This window comes from Ranitomeya imitator, chromosome 9 (assembly GCF_032444005.1).
Source record: "Ranitomeya imitator isolate aRanImi1 chromosome 9, aRanImi1.pri, whole genome shotgun sequence".
NCBI classification, from domain to species: Eukaryota; Metazoa; Chordata; class Amphibia; order Anura; family Dendrobatidae; genus Ranitomeya; species Ranitomeya imitator.
Genome location: NC_091290.1, coordinates 86562286 through 86586552, shown reverse-complemented (window position 1 = coordinate 86586552; position 24267 = coordinate 86562286). Strand labels below are relative to the sequence as shown.

Below are 24267 nucleotides of genomic sequence, written 5' to 3'. Positions count from 1 at the left end.
TCCTCTGATTTGGTGCCATTGTTTTTCCAGCATCTGGTTCGTTTACATGGCATTCCGGAGAACATCGTTTCGGACAGAGGTTCTCAGTTTGTTTCGAGGTTTTGGCGATCCTTTTGTGCTAGGATGGGCATTGATTTGTCTTTTTCCTTGGCTTTCCATCCTCAGACAAATGGCCAAACCGAACGAACTAATCAGACGTTGGAAACATATCTGAGATGCTTTGTTTCTGCTGATCAGGATGATTGGGTGTCCTTTTTGCTATTGGCTGAGTTTGCCCTTAATAATCGGGCCAGCTCGGCTACTTTGGTTTCGCCGTTTTTCTGCAATTCTGGTTCCCATCCTCGTTTCTCTTCAGGGCAGGTTGAGTCTTCGGACTGTCCTGGTGTAGATACTGTGGTGAATAGGTTGCAGCAGATTTGGACTCATGTGGTGGACAATTTGACATTGTCCCAGGAGAAGGCTCAACGTTTCGCTAACCGCCGGCGCTGTGTGGGTCCCCGACTTCGTGTTGGGGATTTAGTTTGGTTGTTGTCTCGTTATGTTCCTATGAAGGTTTCCTCTCCTAAGTTTAAGCCTTGTTTCATTGGTCCGTATAAAATTTTTGAGGTTATCAATCCTGTGTCATTTCGTTTGGGCCTTCCATATTCTTTTGCCATCCATAATGTGTTCCATAGGTCATTGTTGCGGAGATACGTGGCGCCTGTGGTTCCATCCGTTGACCCTCCTGCTCCGGTGTTGGTTGAGGGGGAGTTGGAGTATGTGGTGGAGAAGATTTTGGATTCTCGTATTTCGAGACGGAAACTTCAGTACTTGGTCAAGTGGAAGGGTTATGGTCAGGAGGATAATTCCTGGGTTTTTGCCTCTGATGTTCATGCGGCCGATCTGGTTCGTGCCTTTCATTTGGCTCATCCTGGTCGGCCTGGGGGCTCTCGTGAGGGTTCGGTGACCCCTCCTCAAGGGGGGGGTACTGTTGTGAATTCTGTTTTCGGGCTCCCTCCTGTGGTCATGAATGGTACTTCGGCTGGTTCTGTCCATGGACTTTCTCTGATGCCTGTGGGTGTTTCTGAGTTTCCTTCCACAGGTGACGAGGCTAATTCGTTAGTGGGCTGCTCTATTTAACTCCACTTGGATCCTTGTCCGATGCCAGCTGTCAATGTTGTAGCATTGGTCTAGTTCGCTCCTGGATCTTCCTGGTTACCTGTTTTCTCCAGTAGAAGCTAAGTTTCGCTTTGCTTTTTTCTTGTTTGCTATTTTTTCTGTCCAGCATGCTTATGTGAATTTTGCCTTGCTTGCTGGAAGCTCTGGGACGCAGAGGGGCACCTCCGCTCCGTTAGTCGGTGCGGAAGGTATTTTTCCCTGCACTCTCTGTGTAGCTTTTGTAGGGTTTTGTGCTGACTGCAAAGTGACCTTTCCTATCTTCTGTCTGTTTAGTAAGTCGGGTCTCTCTTTGCTAAATCTATTTTATCTCTGTGTTTGTGATTTCATCTTACTCACAGTCAATATATGTGGGGGGCTGCCTTTTCCTTTGGGGAATTTTCTCTGAGGCAAGATAGGCTTATTTTTCCTATCTCTAGGGCTAGCTAGTTCTGAGGCTGTGACGAGGCGCCTAGGTCATGATAGGAGCGCTCCACGGCTATTTCTAGTGTACGTGATAGGATTAGGGATTGCGGTCAGCAGAGGTTCCACTTCCCAGAGCTTGTCCTGTATTAATGTGCTATCAGGTATTTTCTGGTGCTCTAACTACCAGGTCCACTATTTGTTCTAACCACCAGATCATAACAACCGACCGCAACAAAATCCTAACATGTTGCATTTGATGCAGGTCAGCGCAGCGTCAAGACAACACATATGGAGGCATCTGCATGGCCTGCAGTTCCCAATGTTAAAGATAGGGTACGCAGGACGCATGCAGACGTAGGTGGAGCTGAAGAAAGAGGCAGTGGGCGGGGCTTCACGGAGGAAGTATGCAGCCCTGCCGAACGCTAGTGTGAAACTAGCCTAACCTCATGACCCAGTATCAGCACGGGTTTACTAGGGACCGTTCATGTCAGACTAATTTGATCAGTTTCTATGAAGAGGTAAGTTCCGGACTGGACCAAGGGAACCCAGTGGATGTAGTGTATATGGACTTTTCCAAAGCTTTTGATTCGGTGCCACACAAAAGGTTGATACATAAAATGAGAATAATGGGGATAGGGGAAAATATGTGCAAGTGGGTTGAGAGCTGGCTCAGGGATAGGAAACAAAGGGTGTTTATTAATGGAGCACACTCGGACTGGGTAGCGGTTAGCAGTGGGGTACCACAGGGGTCAGTATTGGGCCCTCTTCTTTTTAACATATTAGGCTAGGGTCACATTGCGTTAGTGCAATCCGTTTAGCGCTAGCGGGTTGCGCTAACGCAATGTTTTTAATGGGGCCGCGTCCCGGTAATGTCCCCGCTCTCGCAGATCCCCGATCTGCGAGAGTGGGGAACGGACCGCGGGCGCGCCTCGGACGCTGCAAGCAGCGTCCGCGGCGCACCAGGAAACACCGGCGCGTCGCTAGCGCGTGCCGAATATGGCACGCGCTAGTGCTGCGCGTTCCCATTGCCGTGAATGGGCGCGCTAACGGACGCGTTGCACGGCATTAATTTCGCCGTGCAACGCTGTCCGTTAGCGCTTTCTCATTAACGCAATGGGAACCAAGCCTTAAAGGGACACTGTCACCTGAATTTGGAGGGAACAATCTTCAGCCATGGAGGCGGGGTTTTTGATTCACCCTTTCTTTACCCGCCGGCTGCATGCTGGCTGCAATATTGGATTGTAGTTCATTCTCTGTCCTCCGTAGTACACGCCTGCACAAGGTGCAATCTTGCCTTGCGCAGGCGTGTACTATGGAGGACAGAGAATGAACTACAATCCAATATTGCAGCCAGCATGCAGCCGGCGGGTAAGGAAAGGGTGTATCAAAAACCCAAAAACCCCGCCTCTATGGCTGAAGATTGTTCCCTCCAAATCCAGGTGACAGTGTCCCTTTAATGACTTTGTAGGGGGCATTCAGAGTAGAATTTCAATATTTGCAGATGACACTAAACTCTGCAGGGTAATCAATACAGAGGAGGACAATTTTATATTACAGGATGATTTATGTAAACTAGAAGCTTGGGCTGATAAATGGCAAATGAGCTTTAATGGGGATAAATGTAAGGTCATGCACTTGGGTAGAAGTAATAAGATGTATAATTATGTGCTTAATTCTAAAACTCAGGGCAAAACCGTCAATGAAAAAGACCTGGGTGTATGGGTGGATGACAAACTCATATTCAGTGGCCAGTGTCAGGCAGCTGCTACAAAGGCAAATAAAATAATTGGTTCATTAAAAGAGGCATAGATGCTCATGAGGAGAACATAATTTTACCTCTATACAAGTCACTAGTTCGACCACACTTAGAATACTGTGCACAGTTCTGGTCTCCAGTGTATAAGAAAGACATAGCTGAACTGGAGCGGGTGCAGAGAAGAGCGACCAAGGTTATTAGAGGACTGGGGGGTCTGCAATACCAAGATAGGTTATTACACTTGGGGCTATTTAGTTTGGAAAAACGAAGACTAAGGGGTGATCTTATTTTAATGTATAAATATATGAGGGGACAGTACAAAGACCTTTCTGATGATCTTTCTAATCATAGACCTGAGACAGGGACAAGGGGGCATCCTCTACGTCTGGAGGAAAGAAGGTTTAAGCATAATAACAGACGCGGATTCTTTACTGTAAGAGCAGTGAGACTATGGAACTCTCTGCCATATGATGTTGTAATGAGTGATTTATTACTTAAATTTAAGAGGGGACTGGATACGTTTCTGGAAAAGTATAATGTTACAGGGTATATACACTAGATTCCTTGATAGGGCGTTGATCCAGGGAACTAGTCTGATTGCCGTATGTGGAGTCGGGAAGGAATTTTTTTCCCCAATGTGGAGCTTAGGCTACGTTCACATTAGCGTTCCGCTAATGTGCGTCGCTGTTGCGTCGGCGACGCAGCGGCGACGCGCCCCTATGTTTAACATAGGGGACGCGTGCGTTTTTTTGGTTGCGTTTTTCGACATGTGCGTCGTTTCCGACGCTCGCGTCGGACGCAAGAAAATGCAACAAGTTGCATTTTTCGTGCGTCCGATTTTCGTCAAAAAACGACGCACGCGTCGCAAAACGCAGCGTTTTTGCGCGCGTTTTTTGTGCGTCGTGCGTTGCGTCGCCGACGCATCGGCGCGCAACGCTAATGTGAACGTAGCCTTACTCTTTGCCACATGGGGTTTTTTTTGCCTTCCTCTGGATCAACATGTTAGGGCATGTTAGGTTAGGCTATGGGTTGAACTAGATGGACTTAAAGTCTTCCTTCAACCTTAATAACTATGTAACTATGTAAGGCTACGTTCAGACTAGCGTTGCGCGCCGCTGCGTCGGTGACGCAACGCACGACGCACACAAAAACGCGGCAAAACGCACGCAAAAACGCTGCGTTTTGCAACGCGTGCGTCGTTTTTTGCCGAAAATCGGACGCAAGAAAAATGCAACTTGTTGCGTTTTCTTGGTCCGATGCTAGCGGCAAAAAAGACGCAAGTGTTGCAAAACGCAACACACAAAAACGCATGCGTCCCCCATGTTAAACATAGGGGCGCATGACGCGTGCGTTGCCGCTGCGTCGCCTGACGCTAAGGCGACGCACACTAGCGGAACGCTAGTGTGAACGTAGCCTAAGTAGCAAGACTCCAGTGCTGCAACAAAAAGGCTGGAGTGGTGCTTTAAAAGAATATGATAAGCAGATACAAAAAGTAAAAATAATAATCACTCCTGTACAGGGCTAAAGGTCAAATATGGGGTGAGCATGGACGTACCGTAACAGCATCTTTTACATTAGGGCGAACCTGACAAATTGTGTTAGAAAGAAGCTTCAGTGGCGTTTATTGTCCTGAAGTGCCTCTCGTGGTCATTCCGGGCGCTTGCTTTGTACTTTTTTGCCCACTAGTGTTTTTCTCATCAATGAAGAAACCACTAGCGAAAAAGACAGCCGGGCATCTTCCGAGCCTTCCCGTTGACTTGTACTATAAAGTATCACGCGTCTTCAGGGCAGTCGTCGCCTTCGGATGACCGATTAGGCTACGTTCACATTAGCGTTGCGCGCTGATGCGTCGGCGACGCAATGGCGACGCTACGTGCGACGCACCAAAAACGCGCGCAAAAACGCTGCGTTTTGCGACGCGTGCGTCGTTTTTTGACGAAAAAAGGACGCACGAAAAATGCAACTTGTTGCATTTTCGTGCGTCCGACGCGTCGAAAATGACGCACATGTCGAAAAACGCAACAAAAAAAACGCACGCGTCCCCTATGTTAAACATAGGGGCGCGTCGCCGACGCAACAGCGACGCACATTAGCGTAACGCTAATGTGAACGTAGCCTTACTTCTTTTAGCCGCTTGGCGACTTTGGAAACCTAAAATACGCTGGAAAGACTGAACATGCAAACAAATGCATATGGTCATTGTATGGAGCAAAATCCGCCTGGAAAAGGCGTCGTGTGCACATAAGAAACAAAGCGTATGCCAGGCGGCCACAAAGCCATAGACAGTGGGCAGCTGCCATGGAAGGTGTCACACCGCCCCCTCCCCGTGCAGGCAGGCACGGCGCCCAGACACTGCGGTGGAGGAGCGCACAATGCCGCAGCTCAGCAGCCAGGCTGCCCTCACACCCATCGGGTGATCCCCGGCTGTGGCGGTGACGTGGCACCGGGGGCTGCTGCCGGCCACAGTCACATGCAGCAGGGCTCCATTGTCAGTGACAGACAGCCGGCTGCCTGCCTCCCTCTCCTCCTCGCCGACTGCCTGCCCATTGCATGGGGGAGGGTCTGCAGCCAGGCTCATTCTTCCCCCTTGTGTTTGATTTGCAGAGGCCAGACATGCTGAGGTGAGAGCTCACCCTGTGCACAGACCCCGGCCGGCCTGCCTCAGTCCTGGCCCTCTCCTCCTGGATGCATGCATGCCCCGGCGGCCCTGCCTCCTCTGCAGCATCCCCTGCCCGTCTGGATCCCGGGCTTGTTGTGCCTCCACATGGCAATGTCTGTGGTGCAGCAGCTCTGGCAGAGGAGGGACATCCTCATCACTTTCGTGCTGCCTCTCCTGCTGCTCCCCCTGCCCCTGGTGGCACAGACCAAGGTAAAGATGCTGCTCTTCTGGGGGAGGGAGTGTGGAATGTGAGGGGGAGACACTATACTGTGCGATCATTAAAGTTTGGGAGTGGGCGATGGGCTGTGTGGTCCCTGGGGTCTGTCCCTGTAACTTGTCATTCACACTGTCGGCTCTGGGCTTCTCATGTCATTTCTCTCAGGCCTGGGCTATAGAGATATGGTAAAATGCTGTGTATGCCCTGTATAGCGCCCCCTCTGGGCATGCCATGCCGGTGCTGACACCCACTACAGTAACTGTAAATTAGTGGTGGGAAAGTTTGCAGGCACTTGGTGCAAGTATCAGTATAAGGCCTCCGTCACACTATCAGTATTTGGTCAGTATTTTACATCAGTATTTGTAAGCCAAAACCAGGAGTGGGTCAAAAATACAGAAGTGGTGCATATGTTTCTATTATAGCTTTCCCCTCTGTTTGTTCCACTCCTGGTTTTGGCTTACGAATACTGATGTAAAATACTGACCAAATACTGCTAGTGTGACGGAGGCCTTAAACTGATACTTGCACCAAGTGCCTGCAAACTTTCCCACTTCTGACGGTGAGTGGCGTGCCGCCATTGCTCTATATACAGCAGTATGGACCAGACCCCAGTCATAGGTCACAAGTGGCCAAAGAGGTTGCCTCTGAGGTGAACTTCTGTGGCCCTCAGACACATTGCACCTTTCTGTGTCCCCATCACGGAGTGAGGATCTATGGAAGCCATAGAGCAGGGGCCACGTCAGACCCTGTACTATGCATAGATGAATGTAATACTGCACTTCTGCATATATGGGATTTCGCCTGGTGATTTGTTGGTCTGCACAGAAAATGGGTTGCCCAAGGGGCATAACAATGAGGGTATGTGCACAGGATGTCTTTTTCAGGTAGGTACACTCTGAAACCCGCATAAAAAGCACCCTACAAACAAATGAATATGTCAGAACGACTTGATGCACTTAGGCACAGTGTTTTTGAACTTCTATTAAGTGCTACTGGTTTCCATACATGTGAAATGGTTAAAAGTGGCCTGACCTTCAGGCGGCTTTCGCTTGTTGCACTCTGAAAGCAAAGCAAAAAATGCCGGGTCCCACCTAAAGTCACTCGTCTTGTTCACCCCAATTTAAAAGACATTGTGCACATGCCCTAATGGGTTCAGGGGCTGCCCCTTGCCTTAGACTCGCACTGTTCCCCAACATCAGTCCTCCAGAGCCACCACCAGATCATGTTTTCAGGATTTCCTTAGTGCAATACTATGAAAATCTTAAAAACATGATATGTTGGTGGCTCTTAAGGACTGGATTTGGGGGACACCTCATTGGAACCTAGGGGACCAAAATGTCCCTTTTCTCTATATGCGAAGACCAATGAAATTGAAATCTTGTGATAGTTGGAGGCCATATGTTAACTGTGTTGGGCCCACAAGCTTCAAGTGTCCTAATGTCTTTCATTAAAAAAACTGTATGGCAGCAGCACATAGGCCCACAAGCTTCAAGTGTCCTAATGTCTTTCATTAAAAAAACTGTATGGCAGCAGCACATAGGTTACTATAGAATCAATGTATGTGGCGAGTACGGTAAGTTTTGGATTTAAAGGGGTATTCCATCCACAATCTTTTAGTCTATACTCTCGAATGTTTTCTGACACTCTTGTCCAGTTAAACTGTGTGAGCTTCACCACAGCTTTCACTTCTCCCCGCAGTTACGGGGGTCTCTTTGTACAAATGGGGGTTCCAACACTTCTTATCCATCCAGAAATTATATTGGCTGTCTGTGATGTGAGCAGGGGCGTTATTCCCACCAATAAGACTTCCCGCTGATAAGACCTTCTGCTCACAAGTCCATACTGAGCTCTACAGTAGTAAGATACTTAGTAACCTTCAGAAAGTGCCAATAAACTGTAAGCCCATGTGCACCAGCCGACCAGCGACACTAAACCACCTACTATCAACTACTCTTTTGCTAGTTGGCGATTGTTTCATCCGGTTTCCACTGGCAGACTGCGCTTCAGAGGCGCTCTCAACTATCTGCCGTGGATCACTCCACGGGCGTAGGATGTCATTGTTCTCGGCAGCACAGGTCCTGGCTTCACTGTGTTGCCTAGAAATATAATCTTTTGGGGGAACTAAAAGATCATTGCACACAACGAATGTGTATTTTATTTGATATAGTAGTTATGGTAAAAATTAACTTTTAATAAATTTGTTTAAAACAACGGTCCGTGCAAACCAAAGGTCCAAAGACAAACATCCGTAATGTTGTAGGGTTTACACAGTACTTGCTGTTTTCTATTACTTTCCAAAGTATCAGGCTTCTTTCACACTAGCGTCGGAATCTCCCCGTCGCAATGCATCGGGGAGAGATTCCGACGCTAGCGTTTGCTGCATTGCACAATGGGTGCAGCGGATGCATTTTTCTGGCGCATCCGCTGCCCCATTGTAAGGTGCGGGGAGGTGGGGGCGGAGTTCCGGCCGCGCATGCGCGGTCGGAAAAAGCGGTCCGTCAGGAGAAAAAAACTTTACATGTAGCGTTTTTTTCTCCCGACGGTCCGCAAAAGCACGACGCATCTGTCGCTCGACGGATGCGACGTGTGGCAATCCGTCGCAAATGCGTCGTCAATGCAAGTCTATGGGGAAAAAACGCATCCTGCAAGCACTTTTGCAGGATGCGTTTTTTCTGCAAAACGACGCATTGTGACGGATTGCAGAAAACGCTAGTGTGAAAGTAGCCTTACTGGGGCTTAGATTTCTTTGGAGGCATCATGGTGTTTTTGTTTAAAGGACCATAAGGCATGAACCACCTCTAATGGTACATATTAGGTTCTGCCTTCTTGGAGACAGTATACCTATAGAGGATCAACCCTTGTAAATTCAAATATAACATTTATTTAGTATATCAAGGCTGCGTATTATACCATGTGCTGAACGTCCAGTATATTATTGTATGAGACTGCCGAACCAAATTAAATCTACCGTTCCATGAGAGAAAAAATGTCCTCAGTAAGTCTTCCATGTGAGCGAGATACACTTACCCTCAAACTTGTGCCATGCGAGGTCTATGTCTCTATTATTGTCCTATTCACATATTTCCAAATGACAAAATGGTACAGCAGGCCCCCTTATAGGTATTGGCGATTTTATGAATGGTCGTGTCTCCAACATTAAGACCACATATGTTTGTCACCACATTATTCACTACACCCAAGAAATGGCATTAAACACAATCTGGAACAGTGTCACCAGACATTATATGAAGGAGCTGATTGATAGCAATCCTTCCTGATATCCTTCCTTTTTAAATCATAATGACAACCCAAAACATCCAAATGACACTGATTAAAACTTTACATAAACTGGTGATTTTGGCGTGATAACATGCACAGAAGTTGACACAAATGGATTTGAATGGCTAATAAAGGTAACATCCTCACCTGTTACCTGTTTGCTTGTAATCAGTGTGTGCATAAAAGCTGAGTGAGTTCCTGGGATCCAGACAGACTTTTTCATCTTTCATCCAGCTACTGACATTTCTGGATTGTGAGTCATGGGGAAAGCAAAAGAATTGCCAATGGATCTATAAGGGCCGGCCAGGGCGGTAGCCGTGGCTGAGGTAAAAGTCTCTTGCACACCCTGACCTCCCCTCACATACACTCCACTATTCTGTTAGCATACCTGCAGCTCCTTTTCCCTTGGGGCTTCCTATAAAGATCTGCACGTTTTCCTTAGCCGAACAAGAATAATTAGAGTCACAGTCCCATTGAACACCTGAACAATGAACTTTACTTGAAACAGGCACATAACGGTTCTTTTCAGCATTTACAGCAGGCTATACAATACACAGTTTCTTCTATGTCCCTGTCTCCTCTCTTTCCTTGTCAGCATTTACATCAAGCTTTGCATTACACAACTTCTCATCTTTCTCAGTCTTTCCTTCATCTTTACTAAGCCCACTTTCAGAACGGACCGTGCTTACCGGTCCTCCAGCATCCTCTGTGCCCAGTCTTACTTTAGTAGGGACTCCTCTAAACCATTTCGCCCTGGTCCCGAGTACATCCATCCACTTAGCAAGCTGCCACATTCTGAGTGACCTGTCCGTACTGCTTAGTTCTTTTCTAGCACCTACAGCCGTAGTCCCACTTATACTGCGCTGTCAGTGACCCTTTCCATGCCTTCCTTCTTTCTCTCGTAGCCTTCCTGGCCCTGATGCTGCCTGACTGGATCTTGGGCTGCTGCAGAGCTGACTGCCCTGACAGGGCGCTCCCGCCTAACCGATTCAAATTTCCAGATGTTTCCCAGATTAACTGCCCTTAGCTCTTCCCACTTAACTATTCACAAACTGAATAACTCTGCACTCGCATATATAGTGGCTAAACGAGGGTACTACGCTTTACCTACAACTATATCTGTAATTATACATAGCAGGGAAATGCACAACATGGACACTTACAAAGACATTGCAAGTAATATTTACGGACAGCTTCCTGTGTGCCTTACAGATTTACGGAAAAAGGTAGTTGAACTGTATAAAACAGGAACGGACTACAAAAAGATATCCAAGGAATTGATAATGCCAGTCAGCAGCGTTCAAACTGTGATTAACAAGTGGAAAATCAGGAGTTCTGTAAAAACAAAACCACGGTCAGGTAGACCAACAAAAATATCATCCACAACTGCCAGGAAAATTGCTCGGGATGCAAAGAAAAACCCGCAAATAACATCAGCTGAAATACAAGACTCTCTGAAAACTAGCAGTGTGGCTGTTTCAAGATGTACAATAAGGAGGCACTTGAAGAATAATGGGCTGCATGGTGTAGTCGCCAGAAGAAAGCCATTACTGTGCAAATGCCACAAAGTATCTCACCTTCAATACGCAAAACAGCACAGAGACAAGCCTCAAAACTTGTGGAATGGTAATTCGGAGTGATGAGACCAAAATTGAATTTTTTGGCCACAACCATAAACTTTGCATGTGGAGAGAGGTCAACAAGGCCTATGATGAAAGGAACACCATTCCTACTGTAAAGCACGGAGGTGGATCACTGATGTTTTGGGGATTTGTGAGCTACAAAGGCACAGGAAACTTGGTCAAAGTTGAAGGAAAGATCAATGCAGCATGTTATCAGCAAATACTGTAGGCAAAGTTCCGCCTGGAAGCTGCGCATGGGATGTACTTGGACGTTCCAACATGACAACGATGCAAAACACAAGGCCAAGTTGACCTGTCATTGACTACAGCAGAACAAAGTGAGGGTTCTGGAGTGGCCATCTCAGTCTCCTGACCTCAATATCATTGAGCCACTCTGGGGAGATTTCAAGCGCACAGTTCATGCTAGGCAGCCCAAGAATTTACAGGAACTGGAGGCTTTTTGTCAAGAAGAGTGGGCAGCTTTACCTCTGAGAAAACAAAGAACCTCATCCACATCTACCACAAAAGACTTCAAGCTGTCATTGATGTTAGAGTGGTCAATACACGGTATTAAGAAATGGGGTATTTGAACTTTTGATCAGGGTAATTTGGATGTTTTGGGTTGTCGTCATGATTTAAAAAGAGAAAACACAGTAGTTTGACAATAAATGGCTTCACCCAACCACTAACTATGAGTGGAGAAAAAGTGTTGTTGTTATCATTCATATTCTCTGAAAAAGGCCAAGAAAGCAAAAATTCTGCCGGGGTATGAAAACATTTGAGCACAACTGCACCATTGGCCCGCACTTGTTAAAGCCATATGCCGGTTTCAGAAAGTTTGTTGAAGTGAAGGCTGTAAAATTTGAAAACTCTTATCTGAAACATTACCTGTTATAAAACTAAGCATTTTTGTTATTTAATTAAAAAAAGCTCATCACTGAAGTCAGCTTTCTTCCACTAAGGCCGGTTTCACACGTCAGTGGCTCCGGTACGTGAGGTGAGTTTCCTCACGTACTGGAGACACTGACTCATGTAGACACATTAAAATCAATGTGTCTCTGCACATGTCAGCTTGTTTTCACGGACCGTGTGTCCGCTTGAAAAACATGGAGACATGTCAGTGTTCGTGGGAGCGCATGTATTACACGGACCCATTAAAGTCAATGGGTCCGTGTAAAACACATACTGCACACGGATGCTGTCCGTGTGTAGTCCGTGTACCGTGCAGGAGACAGCGCTACAGTAAGCGCTGTCCCCCCAGTGTGGTGCTGAAGCCGCCATTCATTTCTTCTCTCCAGCAGCGTTTGCTGGAGAGAAGATATGAAAAATCTTTTTTTTTTTTTTTGGTGTTTAAAAAAAAAAGATCACCTATGGGAGGTGGAGCCGCATATTCATAACTGTAATGGGCGGCACCACGTGACCGCTCATACAGGAGAAGCTGCGGCGAGGAGAGGAAGCAGCAAGGGAGCCAGGTAAGTATTTTATTAACAGCAGGGGGGGGGGGATGGAGGCGCACAGGGGGTGGGAAGGGGTTGGGGACAGGGATCTTTTTTTTAAACACCAAAAAAAAAATATATATATTTTTCATATCTTCTTTCCAGCGAAAGCTGCTGGAGAGAAGAAATGACTGGCGGCTTCAGCACCAGATGCAGGGGACAGCGCTTAACTGTAGCGCTGTCTCCTGCACGGTGCGTGTGGTACCCAGTCGGCACACGGATGCCGCACATGTGCCACGTGAGCACACGGACTCGGATAATTCCGGTACCGGAATTATCTGGACGTGTGGGACAGGCCTCAGCTTGTACCGGTCACCTATTCCAATGTGTTTTGAAGACTACGTTCCACACAGTTGGGCTGAGTTCAAACAAGTGTATTTCATGGCCCATGTAAAGACTGCAATGCCCGGACTAAGGCTATGTGTACACGTTCAGGTTTTTTCGCTGTAAAAAGCTATAAAAACTCATTAAAAACGCATACATTATGCATCCTATCATTTAGAATGCATTCTGAATGTTTTGTGCACATGATGCGTTTTTTTTTTCCGCAAAAAAAATGCATCGCGGTAAAAAAAGCAGCATGTTCATTAATTTTGCGGATTTTCTGCGTTGTTGCCGCTATTCTATGCATTTGGGAAAAAAACCCATAAAAAATGCACAAAAACGCGGTAAAATCGCGGTAAAAACGCATGCGGATTTCTGGCAGAAATGTCCGGTTTTTGTCAAGAAAATTTCTGCAAGAAATCCTGACGTGTGCACATACCCTAACTGTGGAGCCATATCACTTCTCGGCCAGCGCTTTGCACTGTGTGAAGTGTAGTACTGGGGACTGCCTGAACACCTGTGAGGGCAGCATGTTAACAAGCAGGAGGAGGCGTAAGTGCAAAAAAAAATCTAAACAAACACTGTAAAAAAAGTTGTGACTCTTGGCATTGTTACGCCAGCTGCATCAACTTTTTAGAAAAACATTTGTGCAGCTTATGGGATGGGAATGTGGCTGACAAGTTCCTGATACTTTACATGGCAGAAGATGCTTGTGTGGTACAACCTATTGCAGTCTATTCACCTATGATCTAAAACACCTGATGTGTGAAACCGGCCTTAGAGGAGATCTTGTAGACAAGAATTACAAATCTTTTAACGGGCAAGGTCCATCATTTTCTATCATGGTGGACGTCCACTCACCTGATATGGCAAGGGTTGCCCGGGCATGTGACACAACAATGTCACGTCACTCTCTCTGGACAGCAGCCTCAATATCACAGGATTGGCACACCTGCCGAAGGGGAGTAGACACTGTTTTTATTTAACCCCTTAATTACAGAGCCAAATTTTTAAAATCTGACCAGTGTCACTTTATGTGGTAATAACTCTGGAACGCTTAAACAAATCCCAGTGATTTTGAGACTGTTTTTTCATGGCACATTATACTTTGATAATGGTACATTTAGGTTATTTTGTTTATTTATAAAAACTATCCGAAAAATGACAAAAATGTTAAAGAAAAAATAGCAATTTTCAAACTTTGAATGGTTATCCCTTTAATCCAGATAGTCATACCACAGAAAAACCTTAATAAATAACATTTACCACATGTCTGATTTACATCAGCACCATTTGTAAAATGGTATTTTATTTTGTTAGCATTTTTAGTAGGTTTAAAAATGTAGCAGCAATTTTGTATTTTTTTTCATGGAAATTTACAACCATTATTTTTTTAGGGACCTATCCAGGTTTGAAGTGACTTTAGGGATCTCATGTATTGGAAACCTCCAGAAGTGATACCATTTTAAAAACAACACCCCTCGGCATATTGAAAACTGCAGTCAGGTAGTTTATTAACCCTTCAGGTGCTGTTTAGAAATTAATACAAAGTGGCATGATAGGAATGGAAAGGTGTATTTTTACCACCTAAATGTAGCTAACATCTGAACAGGCCGCTGTAGCCGGCAGACTCTAAGGCCATTATTTGGCCATGAACTGCCATGACAAACATCAGGACCACACTATCATGATCTCAGGGTGCCAATAGGGATAAAGAGGAAGCCCCCACACTCTTTTTAACCATTTATATGATATAGTCATTATTGGCAGAATCATCTATGAGGTTATAGTTATGGACGGTGACTACACTGATCGAGGCTGATGCAGCAAGTTGTCAGCTATAGTGTACAGCCGACAGCTGCTGGATTGTCACCTGTATGGGGAGGCTATCCGCTTATATCTCAGGTCAGTTAAAAGACGTATTGACGGTCATTAAGGGGTTAAATTGGGGTCCAAAATTGACTGATGTTGTCCACTAGTTGACAGCCCCTTTAATAAAATTTAAAAAATAAGAAAAACATTCAGAAATTTTCTTCTTAAACTGTACATATACAAGGTAATAGAACATTTTAGGTGACAATTTCTCGAAAATTCTAAGATAAAGATAGTTCTGTCTGTTGAACTTGTGATTTGTTGGGTTGACCATGGTAAGATAAAACTGTTTTTAGTATGATTAGTCCATGTGACCTGCTGCTAATGGCCAAAGGACGATTTATTGAGCACTCTCTTTCCAATCATAATTTTGTGTAGGACCACCATTAGCCAGAAGACCATCTTTCATCTTGGAGGACCCCATATGTCTATTTTACATGGCAGCCAAGTGACTTTAGTAGGAACTGCAATACCCCTTTGGGCCACTTGATTGCTGGGGTTTCAAGTAGCTGGACACCAAGTAGTCAGTCTATCTTTGGGGTACATGTCTAATAATGGTGATGATCCAAAAATATTATCCTTAAAGGAATCTCAGCCCAAACTAACGGTAAACTAAGCTCATAGCACTGTAGTGGATATAGCCTCTATAACAATCGCCCCTTTAGTGTTCTGTTCGCTGCCGTCCTCACTGACGACTGACAGCACTGAGATTTGTGTGCAAGGCTCGCTCCACCAGTGCTGTCAGTCACCAGTGCGGGATATGGATGCATGTGTAACCAGTGTATAACCATGCCAAGGGTGCACAGAGCAGATTAATTAGCAAGTTTGAATAAACTTTAATTTCTTCAGAATAGAAACAACAATTACAACACTACAGGTGGGAGAAGAGTGGGGGTTTTATTACTTACATAGATATATAGATTGAAAAAAGACCCCGGACCATCAAGTTCAACCTTCCTCCACCAACTGTACATTTCGTCACTAATTTAGCTATAACCTGCAATGTTATGTGTACCAAGCAAATCATCCAGCCCTTTTTTAAAAGCTGTTCTAGTGTCGGCCATTACTACCTCTTGTGGTCGGCATTCCACAGTCTGACTGCTCTAACTGTAAAGATCCCGGTTATGTGCAGAATTTATTATTTCCCTGCATAGCTAGGCTGACATGAGCGTATGCAAAAATCAGTCAGTGTCATTCAGAAAAGTGTAACTTTTTTTTTTCAACTTGCTATTTTTGTAGAATTATTTCTTTTACACAGCAGGCTCCATATGGAATACTGAGGCTCCGTATGGAATCCCATTATTTTCACACACCCATAGACTTGAGTGGGTGAGTCTCCTCCGATTTATGGAAGACACTAGTGCATACTGTGATTTTTTTTTTTTCCCACGCACAGATTCGATCAGTGAAAAATCTCTTTTGCATGGCCCCATTGAGCAACATTGATCTGAGTGCCGCTCGTCTCTTTTACATACAGCATGTGGGACGAAAATGCGGTCATATAAGTGAGCCCCTCAAGGGGATTCGCATTTTGTTTCATCACTTTTTAATAAAAGTGGACCCCAAAAAGAAGTTGACCACTTGGTGAAACTCCAGCCGGAAAAAAAGTAATTGTTATTTTTTTTTTTAAAGTCATTTGCCCCCCTCTCCGTTGTAGAGGTTTCCGTAAACGTCTCATAAGTTTTATTCTCTGTCGTATTATACAGGCTCCCAATCTGATGTAATATGTAGAGCTTATTTCACCCTTGCACATATCCAGTGTCTGCGCTAAACCCTTACATACAGTAGGACGGTGTGTTACAGGACACAATGAGGGGTCTGTTTTGCGCTCTCTGACACCAGTGTATGTTCCCAGTCGCAGCTAAATGTGCCTTCATTCATACCAGTATATTGAAGGCCTCAGAGTGGAACAGTGTTAAAATTAGCATGCGGAAACATTAGAAAGCCGTGGTGTGACTTTCAGGAAGTTTGCTCGCTCTTGGTTACTCATTGCTCCGGTAAGACGTACAGTTGGTGCTTCATGTCGCTGATCACTGATTCATTCATTCGCATTGGCATTGAGGTAGTAGGAGCTTTCTTCTACATAGGAAACCGGCTATTTCACAGTGCACTGACTCACACGTGTCACTTGGAATGATGAAGATGTCCGTTCTCTCTGATTATTTTTTTAACTTTTTTGGTTAAATGTATGTAAGAGAAGCTAGTGCAGGTAGAAAGACACTGGATATGCACGCAGTAGTCAGGGGTATCAGATTAGAAGAACAAAGGAATGCTTTTTATTTCCTAGAGATGGCAACTACGCTGATCCACTGGTGTGTGCGATCACAATTGACTTCACCTAATCATCGGTCAAAGCAATTCCAAAGTTCAAAGGTTGCTATACACTTGTCATTCTTCTTTATACCCAGAGTCTAATCATCCAATATATCATGGGACGTACACGATTGTTTTACATTTTAGGCTATGTGCACACGCTGCGGAGCTTGCTGCAGATCCGCAGCGGATTGGCCGCTGCGGATTCGCAGCAGTTTACCTAAACCTATGGAAAACAAAATCCGCAGTGCACATGCTGTGGAAAAAAAAGTGCGGAAACGCAGCATTATTTATAACGCAGCATGTCAATTCTTTGTGCGGATTCCGCAGCGGTTTACACCTCCTCCTCAATAGGAATCCACAGGTGGAATCCGCACAAAAAACGCGGTAATTCCACGGTGCGGATTTACCAAAATCAGTGCAGAAAAATCCGCACACCATTCCACAACGTGTGCACATACCTTACAGATTTGCCCGTGGCAAAATCTAAGCCTGACCCAGATCACCGTAGTGGGCCCTGCATCTGCTCAGATTTACTTTTTGCTGACACCAGTCCTGCTGGTAAAGATAAACCAAAGATCCTCTTAACATGACCGGTCTTCTGCTTTACACAATCTTTGATAGTTGTCTTCTAATTTATGGTGTTACATTGTAATCCTGTGTTTTGTGTTCTCCAGGAGGCAGCATGTGCTTATGTATTACTGATCACCGCTACGTTCTGGATTTCGGAGGCCATTCCTCTGGGTGCCGCAGCGCTGGTTCCTGCATTTATGTTTCCACTCTTTAGTATAATGAAATCAAGTGAGGTTGGTCATCCTTTTATAACGTGTGTCCTGTTACCCTACTGATAATAGCATGTCTTGATTGATATGGACCATGCCAACAGATAATGCCAAACTATACCTATTCTTTAAAGGGAACCTGTCACCCCCCCCCCAGGCGTTTGTAACTAAAAGAGCCACCTTGTGCAGCACTAATGCTGCATTTGAACAAGGTGGCTCTTTTAGTTATGCTCCTTGCACACGCCGAATTAAACACTTATAAAATGTGCCCCCTCATACCGTGAAACCGTCCGGGAGGCGGGACTTTCCTTCCTAATCAGACGCAGCACAGCCGTCATTCATACCCCATTGGCGCCGCCTCCTCAGTGTTGTTTGAATCTGTCCCGGAGCTTGCGCTGTTATATTATCCCTTGGGCATGAGCAGTTAGCGCTGCCCATCTTCTGACATCATTTGATGTCAGGCTGACTGCGCCTGTGCGGCCGCGCTGCCCGAGATCCCGCCTCGCAGTGTCTTCTGATTTATTCGCACTGTGGGGCTGGGATTCATGGGCATGCGCAGTACATATCTTCGCCTCTCACCCATCTCCCTCCGTCTTCTTCAGACTGTGTGGCTTCAGCTGATCCCTAAGCGCATGCCACAGCGATAACAGCGCAGGCTGCGGGACAGATTCAAACAACGCTGAGGAGGCCGTGCCCGGCGCTAAGGGGGTATGAATGAAGGCTTTAACGGGGTCTACCAAGCTGGGGTACCTCTTTCAGTACCACCCCGTGTTTCAGGAGGTCCACTCTTCTTTGGCTGGAGTCTGAATGAAGGACGCTGGCTGGAATCCCTTGATTACATGGGCGCATATAAAATCTCACTGCTTCTCCACGTATTTCCAGTCTGACAACACTTTATTCACAGGACACAGAATATATCACACAGATACAGAGGGCAGGCCAATAGAAAAGCGGCAGGCCAGACATACATTACAATAATAGCCGCAGGTGGCCGGAGCCTGCTGATATTTACTGTGGGAATTACAAAGGTGGGGGAGGACAGAAGGGGCATATCTTGTCCCCTCTGCCAAGGGGTGCAGCCTGTGGGCTGATGCATCTCACATGGAACCTATTATACATACATATAACTCAACATATTCTGGGTGCTGTGGGGTTCCGCAACACGTAACAACGGCTGTGCTGCGTCTGATTAGGAAGGGACGTCCCGCCTCCCGGATGGTTTCACGGTATGAGGGGGCACATTTGTTTAGTTCATCGTGTGCAAGAAGAATAACTAAAAGAGCCACCTTGTCCAAATGCAGCATTAGTGCTGCACAAGGTGGGAAGGGGGGGTGACAGGTTCCCTTTAATCCCTTTTTTGAAGAGGCCAATTTCTCTTTTTCCACTTTGTTTTTTTCATCCTAAGAGTCATAGCCTCTTTATTTTTTTGTTTATATGAGGTCATGATTTTAGCAGTAAGTTTTCTAGATGTGATTCAGTTTACCACATAATATACTGTAAAGTCAGAAATAACGGTCCAAGTGCAATTGAGATGATGAAAATACATCATTCCACCTTTGGGCATTGGGTTACATTTTTGTGGTGTTCATTGTGTGAGAAGCATGGCCTGGCAACATGGCAATTATTGGCAGTATGGCTTCAATGCTGCAGCTCGGCAGTCTGCCCTAGTAGACGGACTAGCCTGTCAGAGACGCTGATTGGCTGCAGTGCTGTTGAGGCCAGGAAACTCCCCAGATCTCAGTCCCATTGAGAACCTGCCGATTTTGAGATTGTTTTTTTCATGATACGTTATGCTTTATGATAATGGTAAATTTAGGTCGATATGTTTTGTGTATATTGATAAAAATATACGAAATTTGACCCACTTTTTAAAAAATTGTCAAATTCTCAAACTTTGATTATCCCTTTAATCCAAGTAGTCAGACCACACACAATAGTTAATAAATAACATTTCCGTCATGTCAGCTTTACATCAGCGCCATCTGTAAAATGTTTTTGTTTTTTTTATTTTGTTCAGATGTTAGAAGGTTTAAAGTTGTAGCAGTCATTTTTTCATCTTTTCAATGAAATTTACAAAACTTTTATTTTTTTAAAGACATATTCAGTTTTGAAGTGACATCTATATATTAGAACCCCCCCGAAAGTGATGCTAATTAATATAAAAAAACAGCACCCCTCAACATATTAAAAACTGCTGTCAGGTAATATATTAAACCTTCAGGTGCTTTTCAGGACTTAACGCCAAGCATTATAGGTATGAAAAAATCGTATTTTTACCATGTAAATGTATCCGACAGACTCTAAGGCTGTAATTTGGCCATGAGTTGCCGTGGAAAACATCAGTATCACACAAAAATTATCTGGGGATGTGCATGTGGTTAAATAGGGAGCCCCAGAATTATAAACCATCTAGATGTCATAGCTAGAGATGAGCAAACATCGTCGGCTCCCTGCTTATTCGACAAGCTATAGCACTTAACTGAGAAGCTGCATCGGGACCCTGGATACCTGGAGTGCTCCCGATAATCATCTGTCCAGCGCTGCAGCTCCATGTGTCACAGCTGTGTGACAGTCACAATAGACAGGGTCTCCATACATGTGCTGTGCCGAACAGCTGATTATCGGGAGCGCTCCTGGAATCTGGGGTCCCAATGCAGTTTCTTCAGTAAGCGCTATAGCTTGCCGAATAAGGAGGGAGCCGACGATGTTTGCTCATCTCTAGTCATAGCCTGTATTGACAACAGTATCTAAGGGGTTTAACGGTCATGGTCGTTGCTAACACTGATCATGGCTTAAGGTACCGTTACACTAAACGACTTACCAACGATCACGACCAGCGATACGACCTGGCCGTGATCGTTGGTAAGTCGTTGTGTGGTCGCTGGGGAGCTGTCACATAGACAGCTCTCCAGCGACCAACGATCCGGGGAAAGACTTCGGCATCGTTGAAACTGTCTGCCGAAGTCCCCGGGTAACCAGGGTAAACATCGGGTTACTAAGTGCAGGGCCGCGCTTAGTAACCCGATATTTACCCTGGTTACAGGCGAACACATCGCTAGATCGGCGTCACACGCCGATCCAGCGATGACAGCGGGTGATCAGCGACCAAAAAAAGTTCCTGATCATTCCCCACGACCAACGATCTCCCAGCAGGGGCCTGATCGTTGGTCGCTGTCACACTTAAGGAGATCGTTAGCGAGATCGTTGCTACGTCACAAAAAGCGTGACGTTGCAACGATATCGTTAACGATATCGTTATGTGTGAAGGTACCTTTATGCAGCAGGGTGTTGGCTATAGTGTACAGCTGATAGCTGCAGGATTGTCACCTGTCGGGGGAACTAGTCTTTTACATCTCAGGTCAGTAAAAAGACGTATTGGTGGCCACTAATGGGTTAAGATATTGGATGGGTGGTGAGCTGACTCCAGTCTCCCCAGCTGATCAGCTCATTATGGGACCCTGGCTCTTGTTTATAGCCACAATATAAGGTGTGGCTTGTGCCTGTTCCCATGTGACATGGCCCCTGTAAACAGCTGGTTGGGGAAGGTGTTGGAAGTTAGCCCACATGGAATTTTGGATCTTTACCGTTCAAGGATGTACATTGTTTGACAGTAGAAAGATCGTTGTCATTGTAGACTTGAGGTTATTACTTTTAGGAAATTGTGGTGTTTTGCTATTACCTTTTGATGTAATTTGCTGATTAAAGGCATATAATAATTTATTTGGCTCTGTTGCTTTTGTAGGTGGCATCTGAATACTTCAAAGACATCCACCTGCTGCTTTTTGGTGTTGTTTGTCTGGCATCCTCAATCCAGAAGTGGAATCTACACAAGCGAATCGCACTCTGGATGGTCCTGTCTGTGGGAAGCCAGCCTGGCTGGTAAGTCCTGGTCATTTTCTTGTAGGAAAAAAGTGTCATCAGAAAATGGCCCATATGTTTTGAGCAGGTTTTTGTGTTGTTGTTGTTGTTTTTTTCTTTCTTTTTTTCATTTTACAGTCTGTATTAAAACTAAAGACAATAAGTCTCAAAATTTTCACACTGGTTACTGGGGCTACTCTAGACTAAAGGTACTTTTACACTAAACGACTTACAAACGATCACGACCAGCGATACGACCTGGCCGTGATCGTTGGTAAGTTGTTGTGTGGTCGCTGGGGAGCTGTCACATAGACAGCTCTCTCCAGCGACCAACGATCAGGGGAACGACTTCGGCATCATTGAAACTGTATTCAACGATGCCGAAGTCCCCAGGTAACCAGGGTAAACATCGGGTTACTAAGTGCAGGGCCGCGCTTAGTAACCAGATATTTACCCTGGTTACCATTGTAAAAGTAAAAAAAAAAAAAACAGTACATACTCACATTCCGATGTCTGTCACGTCCCCCCGCTGTCAGCTTCCCGCACTGACTGTGTCAAGCGCCGGCCGTAAAGCAGAGCACAGTAGTGACGTCACCGCTGTGCTCTGCTTTACGGCCGGCGTGACAGTCAGTGCAGGGAAGCTGACGCCGGGGGACGTGACAGACATCAGAATGTAAGTATGTACTGTTTTTTTTTTTTTTTTTACTTTTACAATGGTAACCAGGGTAAATATCGGGTTACTAAGCGCGGCCCTGCACTTAGTAACCCGATATTTACCCTGGTTACAAGTGAACACATCGCTGGATCGGCGTCACACACGCCGATCCAGCGATGACAGCGGGTGATCAGCGACCAAAAAAAGGTCCTGATCATTCCCCAACGACCAACGATCTCCCAGAAGGGGCCTGATCGTTGGTCGCTGTCACACCTAACGAGATCGTTAGCGGGATCGTTGCTACGTCACAAAAAGCGTGTCGTTGCAACGATATCGTTAACGATATCGTTATGTGTGAAGGTACCTTTATACCTTCTGTTGCTTCAGGATACAAAGTTGGACTCTGACCCTATCTTTTGTATTCTAGCATCTAATGAGGAATGCAAAGGCCATTGCAATGGGAGGGGATCTGTGAAATTACCTATTGTGGATCCTGTTATCTGCTGTGACTAGAGGAGTTACTTGTCTCCTGATCTTGTTTGGAATGATAAGGAGCCTTGCTGTAAACTCCTTCTGAAATGGCAGGAAGCACGAGTGAAAAATGGCTCCAGTGCAGAATTTCTAGTTTTGATTTTTAATACAGATCATGATATGAAATAGAAATTGCAACAACTTGTTAAATACATGTAGTATAAAAAGCAGATTTATTTTCTGATTATACATTCCCTTTAAGTGCTTTCTGCTTGCGCTGACATGTCAGTATCTAGCTGACAATTAGCCCTGCACACTGGGACTATGTGTCCCATGGCTCCTGAGTACCAGCATCTCTCATGTATACAATTGCAGGAATTAGTATCCCACTTCCTATACCGTAAGTAGAAATACAAAGGTGTGATGGACGAGGTAGTCACATGTTTAGGGTTCGATCACACGAGCGTATAATACTGCTGAGTACTATACCATGTTTTATCATATAACACCTGGCCCAGTGTTAGGGTACCGTCACACAGTGGCATTTTGATCGCTACGACGGCACGATCCGTGACGCTCCAGCGTCGTAGACTGCTGTCACACTTTGCAATGTACGATGCTGGAGCGATAATTTCATGACGTGTTTGCGATGTAGAAGCTGTTGGTTACTATGCGCACATCGTATACAATATCGTGCACACCTTTGTTACACCATGCAATCATGCCGCCACAGCGGGACACTAGACGACGAAAGAAAGTTTCAAACGATCTGCTACGACGTACGATTCTCAGCGGGGTACCTGATCGCAGGAGCGTGTCAGACACAGCGAGATCGCTGGAACGTCACGGATATATCGCTGGAACGTCACAAATCGTGCCGTCGTAGCGATCAAAATGCCACTGTGTGACGGTACCCTAAGGGCCCTATGGTGGGGTGCGATGATCCCGGATGTGTGCAATGAACAGATCCGGCATCATCGCGTCCCAGAAAGGGACGGAGCTTAGCGCAGAGCGGGTTTGCCGCTCCGACGAAACCGCCGGCCATCCTGATCGTGGACACATACCCTCACTGGTGGGACAATTTTGACATTTTAGACGCCCAACAAAAAAATCTTGATTTATAAAATAAAACCATTTCTAGCTCCATAGCTATATTTTTCCTCAAAGTTGACATGTGGCACATTGTTAAAATGTGCTGAAGTACTTTACATACACACCTTCAATGTCCATCATTGTGTTCTCTAAAATTCATATGTGTGGCTGAAAGTCTGACTGAAAGGGAACCTGCCAACTGATTCATGCTGCCCGAACCACGGACTGCATAAGTCAGAGCCTGGCTGCACGATTGCAGAAAGGTACGGTGCTTTTTTCCTGAAATGCTTCTATGTTTAATAGAAAGCATA

At 45.5% G+C, this 24267-nt stretch overlaps 1 protein-coding gene across 1 annotated transcript in view; it reads left to right on the top strand.

The window, feature by feature from the left end:
* The first annotated feature begins 5667 nt into the window (after positions 1 to 5667).
* LOC138648852 (solute carrier family 13 member 1-like) overlaps positions 5668 to 24267 on the top strand; it is a 98691-nt gene continuing 80091 nt past the window's right edge. Inside the window, exons 1-3 of the mRNA XM_069738806.1 lie at positions 5668 to 6185; positions 17776 to 17904; positions 21623 to 21759. Coding sequence (XP_069594907.1) covers positions 6006 to 6185; positions 17776 to 17904; positions 21623 to 21759 — 446 coding nt within the window. The 5' untranslated portion in view covers positions 5668 to 6005. The remainder of the gene's footprint in view (positions 6186 to 17775; positions 17905 to 21622; positions 21760 to 24267) is intronic.